The sequence below is a fragment of the Triplophysa rosa genome, linkage group LG24 (assembly GCF_024868665.1).
Source record: "Triplophysa rosa linkage group LG24, Trosa_1v2, whole genome shotgun sequence".
Taxonomy (NCBI): domain Eukaryota; kingdom Metazoa; phylum Chordata; class Actinopteri; order Cypriniformes; family Nemacheilidae; genus Triplophysa; species Triplophysa rosa.
This window is the reverse complement of record NC_079913.1, coordinates 13,446,318-13,454,708: the sequence shown is the minus strand read 5'-3', so window position 1 is coordinate 13,454,708 and position 8,391 is coordinate 13,446,318. Positions and strand designations below refer to the sequence as shown.

Below are 8,391 nucleotides of genomic sequence, written 5' to 3'. Positions count from 1 at the left end.
TAAATTGAAGGTGATCCACAGGCCGGGGGCACAGATGGCTGTGGCCGACTTCCTCTCCAGGCGAAGGGGGAGGGGGGAGGCTGCAGGCCGGAGGGCTCCCCGGCCTGAGTCGGGCGGTGGGGGTATGTGGCAAGGGGTGTGTGATTTAGCAAGGTCTGCAGCGGGAGAGAAGGCTGAGAGAAGAGTGGTGAGTAAATGGGGTGCGAAGTGCAAATGGTGATCAGCTGTCCTCTATTCCAGTGATTGGTGTGGGGATGCATATAAACAGCTCGGAGACAGGAGCCGGGTGTGTGAGAGCCAGCAGAGTCTACTGCGGAGAGAGCGAGAGAGAGAGAAAGCCAGAAAGAGGGTTGCTTCACGAGAGGATCGTCAGCTCCAGTGGAATACGGAGGCTGGAAACAGAAACGCGCAGCGTCAGCATTGAACTGTGATATACTTTTGTTAATAAAACGTACTTCTTCTCTCCAGTAGACAACCTGACCCCGATCTCTTCCTTCTCACCTACACGAACATTGCTACAGGAACGATCTGCTTCATCGACCCCCCGGGGGGTGGTTCGATGCCTGGCAGTGTGGGTCTCTTGCCGGGGGTGGGCCCCCGGGAAGAAGACTGGCTCTGCTGGTTTGCCTGCCTTGCGATGCAGGCCCCCGCACCATCGATTTGAGAGTGCTGAGGGCTGCAAAATACATTCGATGTTGCACCTCGCCAAGACGCAACGTCGAGTGGCTGAACACCGTCTGACAGAGGGTGAGAGCGGCTGTGAAGAACACCCAGGGAGATAGGAAACTCTTATCAAAAGTGGGCGCTAGGCCCCCGTGGGCAGGAACCGTCCCGGATCGACCGTCCAGCGATGTCATGGCTGGATACGGGCCCGATGGTGTTACCCTGCCTGGGGTCTTCCCGTCAGGAACGCTTCTTCCTCGAAGGTTGTTGACGGGGTGGTGGTCTCCCCTTCTCCGCCCTTTTCCAGGATGCCGCCTGGGTAGGGAGCGCTGGAACCGGAGCTGGCTTCGAAGGGGGCCGGGGCTGCTGGGAAGCAGAGGCCGCACGGGAACTCGAAGGCCTACGGGCGGCCGAGTCTCGGCGGGGAAGAATATGGCTAATCGCCTCCGTCTGCTTCTTCACTGTCGAGAACTGCTGGGCGAAGTCCTCGACAGTGTCACCAAACAGCCCACCCTGCGCAATGGGCGCGTCGAGAAAGCGGACTTTCTCGGCGTCGCTCATCTGCGCAAGGTTGAGCCAGAGATGCCTCTCCTGGACCACCATGGTTGACAACGCCCGACCCAGGGCCCGCGCGGTCACCTTGGTCGCCCTTAGAGCAAGGCCGGTGGCGGTGCGGAGTTCCTGCATTAACCCCGGGTCGGTCTTACCCTCGTGGATCTCTTTTAACTCCTTGGCCTGATGGACCTGCAGGATGGCCATGGCGTGGAGAGAGGAGGCAGCTTGGCCCGCGGCAGTGTAGGCCTTCGACACCAGCGATGCCGAAGTCCTACACGCTTTGGACGGGAGTTTCGGTCGACCTCTCCAGGTGGATGCCGCCTGCGGGCACAGGTGCACCGCGACTGCACGTTCCACCTGGGGCACGTCGACGTAACCCCTAGCCGCCCCACCATCGAGGGAAGAGAGAGCGACGGAACCGGTTTGACGTGTACGCGCCGAAAAGGGGGCGTTCCACGTCTTCGCCAGTTCCTCATGCACTTCCGGGAAAAATGGAATCGGGGTTGGGCGCGGCTTGGAGTCGCGCTCAGAGCCCAAGAACCACGTATCCAACCGTGAGCGCTGGGGGAGAGGCACCGGAGTACACTCTAACCCAATGCACACGGCGGCCCGGGAAAGCATGGCCGACATCTCGACATCCGCCTCCTCCTGAGCTCGTCCCCCCCTAGGGGAGCTGCAGAGAGTCATCAGGATTGGATGCCAGCAATTCGCTCTCCGATGCTGCGATGGACATCTCATCCTCATCACGCATCGTGTCCGACTGCGTGAAGGAGGACGCTGACGGTGTGGCACCGCCAGCTAGGGAACAATGAGGCGAGCGAGACGGGGTCCGCGAGCACTCGGCTGACGGATTAGCGCTCGCAGAAATCCCCATATCACCCTCGCCGCTCGCCTTGGCGAACGGAATGGCCTTAGCCATCCTCGTCATAGCCCGGGAAGCATGCGAGGTGGTGGCTGATTCTCGGGAGAAAACAGCCACCCGTGACCGCAACGTCTCTATGACCATCTGCCCGCAGTGCGGGCAAGATGAGTCCACGAAGGCTGTCTCAGCGTGTTGGACCCCCAAACACCTGACACAGACATCGTGTTTGTCCCCATCCTCGATGAGGACACCGCACCCAAGAGAACAGCGGGACATGCCACGCTGGAGAAATTAGCTCTTTTAGAACGCAGTGAGTCACCGTCTGCAGGCTCGAACACCTCTGGAACCGCCGAGACGCCCAGGGGAAGTCGCTGCAGGAAGGGACAGTCCGCTGCACCACGTCGTAGAACCGGCAATGTAGAGTTTTTGCTAAGCAGCAAGAGAAGATCTTCATAACCGAAGGCTCCGAAGAACAAAAGGTGAATGAATGATGCACGCCGTCTCCCTTTTATACCCGGATGTCCGGGGCGGAGGCCGGCATGCAAATTTCATTTGCCAATTTTCATTGGCCTTTTCCAAGTAGTCGGAAACGATTGGTTCTCAGGGACGAACCCCATCTGTCGGATCGACACAACGTCGAGAGACCGACAGAAAGGGAACAACGGTTGGATAACACCGCTGCCATTTAAAAAACCAAGACAATGTCTTCCTGGCAATAAGACACAAGCGATGCAGAAAAGCATCCCAAATGAGGGGCCGGAGAGATATGGCTTGCAATACGAGGGATGACACAACAACAATAAGAAATCCGTTTTATTTTTTCCCAAATTCCGTTTTTTCTGTTAAAATTTTTCTGGATTCTGTGTTTTCCGTCCTTTACTATACAATATATTTGCCCACATGAAAAAATACTTCAGTACAGCAAAGATATTGTAGAGTATTGTATGAAGGTACATGTCTTTGGAAATAGCTGGTCGCCGGAAGTGGCTATCTATGGTCTCAGTAAAACTGTCCACCTGGAAGGACAAGGACAAGATTCTGAAGTGCAACAGTTTGTAGCACATGATTTCTATGTTGATGATGGGTTAAAGTCCCTTCCCACGGTAGAAGCAGCAATGAGTCTGCTGAAGCGGCCACAAAACGTCCTCACCAAATCCAATGTGAGGTTGCACAACAGGGCTGAAATGATTCCTCGAGTAACTCGAGTAATTCGAATACAAAAAATCATAGAGGCAATTTTTGTTGCCTCGAAGCCTCGTTTAATCCATTTAACTACAGTACGCACGGAGCACTGCATTTCCCCACGGACCGTTATTACTGACGCACAGCCCGCTAAACTCTATTCATGTTACAGGGCTCTCAAGTCTCACGCATTTTAGTCTGTTCACACGCTCACACGTATTTCTCATGCTGATAAATAAGTGATAGCTTATTGAAATGGTGAACTGCTATTTTACTTAGTTTTAGTCTATTTTGCGAGTGAAACTTGTTTTCCGGCTGCATGGAGTCCATAAAACTAGATTCGGACTAGTGGATGCCAAATCATGTTATTTACACATGTCATCTGTCTGTTCTTCATGTCTGAGTGAATGAACTGCAGTTTAACGTGCTAAACGCGTGATGCTCATGAATTTGTCTGCGTCTGCGCTTTATGAAGACATGAACACATGAACTTCATCTCCAGAGTTGCTCTGAGAGTTTATTTCAGAACATTTTACTGAGTGAAGCTAACACACTAAAAAAATATTTTTATGTGGACCAATATATTACTATTTAATAGTAAAAAAAGAAACTAAAACTAAATGCATCATGCATAAGCTGAAGTTAGTTGTTTACCTTTGAAATTATTCTTTCTATTTTTATTAATGTTTCATATTTATACATTTGTACAGAGCTGGAAAGAGTACTGGAAATTTGTACTTAAGTACAAGTACTGTTACATTGCTGAAATTGTACTCAATTACAAGTAAAAGTACTGGTGTTAAAAAAGTAATTGAGTAAAAGTAAAAAATACTCTTCTCAAAATCTACTCAGAGTACTAGTTACTCGTTACTTTTTAGTGGGGTTTATTTAATGAATTAAGAATAATTATTAATAATCAAATTTGGAGATTTATATAGAAAATTGCTACTTATAACAAAACACATCTTTACCTTACTGATAAAGCATATAACTGGATACAACTCAGACAAAATAACCATTCAATGTGTTGTTCTGTCTGTCTGTCTGTCTATTATGAGCTCAGTTTTCCAGGTAAAACCATTTATGCACTTCCAACACTTCAATCATGTGTACTAGGCCACACAATGCAGAAAATAATAAATAAGAGCCCCAAATACTGCATGCATAAAATGCTAAATATTTGCAACCTAAATTGCATTGGATTAGCATTAACAGTCATATCTGTAGAGGATCTGGCTGATCAATTATTCAACCTCAAGCCATCCAAGATGTATGTGACATTATTTCTTAGGTAGAACAATAAAGATTTTTACCTGGAGTTGTGGTCTATTGTTTTTCATGGTCCATGTCTTTAAAAGTTCAAAATACAGATAGAGGCAACATAAAAGTAATCCCTGCGGCTTCTTTCGATGTAATGACCTCTTATTTAAGCGAGTCGATTGAACTGTGCAAGAAACTGAACGTTATTTACAACATTATAACGGGTAATCCACAGTTTGCGAAACTGCTTCGCATGCGTTCCAATCGCATATGTTCCCTACTCACTTATAAGGGCAGAGAACTTAGTGTAGAGACTTTGGAGAGAGATGGACAATTTTATCTCATGATAAAGCCGTTTGGATGAAACTTGGCGAACAGAGTGATACAGGAACTCAATATTTCTCCATATCTCGGACGAGCCTTCGTATTGTGTCCCTTTCCCGCAGTGACTTTCAAGTGCGCAAAACCGCCATTTGATACGCGCCCTGCCTGCCGCACACGTTCGTCCTCCTCCATGATTAAACTAAATCGGCGGCAGATGTCTTGAAATCTGTGTGACGCAAGTTTTCTATGAGCGATTTGAGTGGGCGGGGTCACGTGACGGGACTGATTATTCTCCTTAGCCAATCACATGAAGAGTAAACATATAAAGTAGCCACGACAATGTGAGGAAAAATAGCGCAGTAAAAGTACCGATACAGCACTAAAAATGTACTCAAGTAAAAGTACACCGTTTTTAAACTACTTAAAAAAAGTACAATTCCTGAAAAAAAAACTCAATTACAGTAATTTGAGTATTTGTAATTCGTTACTTTCCACCACTGCATTTGTATTAGGCCTATATTGCATTTTGAATGTAATATGGCAATGGAATGTACTAAATGGATTTAGTTTTCACAGATATTAATGTATGCAATTTCAGCAATAAATTGTATATCTAGTATTGCTCTTTAATAAAGAAAGAGTACTTATTATCCGAATACCCGATTAATCGATGGAAAATCAGTAGAATACTCGATTACTAAAATATTCGCTAGCTATTGCCCTATTGCACAAGATTGCCTCCAACAAGAGAGATGTCATGGAGACCTTTTCATCACAAGATTACGCCAGCCATCTAAAAGATCTGGATCTGGACACAGACAATCTTCCCATACAATGCAGTTTAGGCCTAAACTGGGACCTCAGAATAGACCATTTCATTTTTCAAGTACCTGATGCAGTGAAGCCCTTCAGACGTCGAGGAGTCTTGTCGACTATCAATAGTCTGTTCGACCCTTTAGGATTTGCAGCCCCAGTAACTATCCAAGGCAAAGCTATTTTACGAGAGTTAAGCTTGGAGAATACTGACTGGGACTCTTCACTGCCACAAGACAAGAGATGAAGGAAGCATGGAATACGTGGCGCACTTCTCTGCAAGAGCTAAGATATGGCAAAGGACATTCGGTGTCTGTGAAGTTAATGAGGGAGAGTTAAGCTTCCTGTTGAAGTATACATAGGACGTATACGGAGAACAGTATAGATGCTATTGATTCTTTAAATAGTGGTAGCTACTGTTTGCACCTCAGTATCGTTGTGCAATAAACGTTATGCAATAATAACAGAGTGTAAATCATTACATTTATTAAAATGATTAAAATGATGGTATTTTATTGAATATAAAAAATATTATAATAAAGCCCCACATACCTAGCCCTAACTTTATCCTAAATTGTACGATCAAGCCACAGAGCCTGCACAGAGAACGCGTAGCTGTTCCCGTCGGTCCAGGAGTTTCAAAGGAGAAAAAAATGAAATACGGGAGTTTTACGGGAGAAATAACAAAACAGGAGGGTGGTGGGAGATGGTGTGAAAAACGGGAGACTCCCAGCCAAAATGTTGTGTTGACAGGTATGGCTTGGTGAGCCTGAACAAACATTTCTGCTGGCCATGTCTTCTATTTGAGCACCTGAGGATTCAATTCATGCGAGTTAAATTTGAAGTATATTGTCCTTTTGTATATGTAATGTCATACATTAACGTGGTACATACGTGACCAAAAGGCTTTTATTAAGCAACTAACTTAAGCAAAAAACTTATACATTCTGGGATGGGACCACTTTAATTTAATGTGCCTCCTCTTTTTTAATATCCACGAGCCGCCACTGTAAAATAAATGCATTTTTTGAGATGACAGCGTTTTTTTGACATTGGGTGCATTTCACCATGTTGTTGGGGACTCCAATTCAATATATTAGGACACTTATAAATGCCCCATCACCTGCTCTTTAATTTACTGGACTAAACCAGAGTAATTGAGGAGTTTACACGGACGCTGTGGGGTTTCTCTCATGGAAATTAACCATTCTTTGAAACAAAAAAACATGGTTACTATACTTTTACCACAAAAAAACATGGTTAATTTCCATAAAGCAAAGAGCAGCACTGTGCTTATAGTCTCACTGGCCCTGTGTCGTACTCCTCTGACATAGAAAAGTCCTTCTGGGTAGAAGTCGCCTCTATGCCGAACTCTATGTGGTTATCCAGGCCCAGGTCCTCTTTATGAAGCAGACTGGCTAACAGCTCCTGTCATAGAAACAATAGAATGATTAACATTTATTATCTTAATGTTTGTCTGCAGATTTTAATTCTATTCCCTCACCTCCTGTTTCTTTTGGTCATTATTTTTCACAGCTATCAGCAGGCTTCTAGTAAAGCTCTGAAGCTTTGAGAACTTCTGCTTTTGGTTCTGCAGCTCCTCCTCAAGAAACTGTACTTCTTCATTCTGTAAGAGAACAATCACATTATTTTACACAATCCACATATGGACCTATAAACCAGTATGTGACACCTATTTAACATTTAAATATAGGGTTCTCTTTTATTATATTCAAAAGAAATTAGAATTTTTTTAAGTGGCAGTGACATGACATGCATATTTTAGTGTCCTCGGGAATTATTTCCTTTTATATAACACAATGAATTTATTATACTTTATTTGATAAACCTATATAGGCTAAATATATTTTGCGACTTAAATAATAAATACTTCTTTATGTTTTGGTATTTCGAACCCCTCATATGACAGGCAATGCAACTTGACAGACTAGGACACTAGTTAAAATTATGTTTCTTTTTTCAATCAAATGTACTATGGCATTATTTTATGTTCTAAACCTTTTTCAAATGGATTGTTTCAAAGCTGGGCCTTTTATTGAAAGGTAAAGGAGGTAATAACACTAAGCATGAGGACCTCACATGTTTAAAAACACAGCCATACTAAAAACACTGACAAGTGGTTACTTTTAAGTAATAAGCAAGCTGGTACATTTTCAGGTCAGGTGGTACAACCAATGTAATGATAGCAAAATGCTATTAAAAAAAAAAGCTTGGAATTTTATTAAGAATTATGTGTATGAACTTGCTAGCAAATGCTAAAACAGATATCCAGATAGAACCCTGTTCAATTTAATTATTTGTAAAAGTCAGGTGGTGCATCCAGGAGGTCAGGTGACACAACCAGGAAAACAAGTGGTGCAACTGCAATGAATGGTACCATATGAAATATAACCATCAAACTTAAATAAGAAATTTAGTCTAACATTGTCTATTATGGTTACTATATGTATTATAAGATTTTAATTACATAATTATTGATACAATTTATTGTTCTAAAACACTAGTATTAAGTTAATGATGTTTTGAAAAAGCTTTTGATAGTTGTATCTAAAAAATGGACATCCCCGTTAAACTTATGTGGTAAGAAAGGAATATAATGTTAAGCCTTAAAGATGATGTTTATTCATCTGTCAGTAAACATCTGCTTTTATTACACTGTGCTCTGGAATACTTGATTCTGATTGGCCAATCGCGACATTCCAAGGTCTGGT

The 8,391-nt window shown here is 44.0% G+C and overlaps 1 protein-coding gene across 1 annotated transcript; it reads right to left on the bottom strand.

The window, feature by feature from the left end:
- Window positions 1-651: 651 nt before the first annotated feature.
- Window positions 652-8,385, bottom strand: LOC130547610 (uncharacterized). The gene is made up of 2 exons (XM_057323679.1): window positions 7,164-8,385; window positions 652-7,087 (listed from the first exon to the last, which is right to left on the bottom strand). The coding sequence occupies exon 2, from the start codon at window positions 1,960-1,962 to the stop codon at window positions 904-906; it is 1,059 nt and encodes a 352-aa protein (XP_057179662.1). The 5' UTR covers window positions 1,963-7,087; window positions 7,164-8,385; the 3' UTR covers window positions 652-903.
- Between the last annotated feature and the right edge of the window lie 6 nt (window positions 8,386-8,391).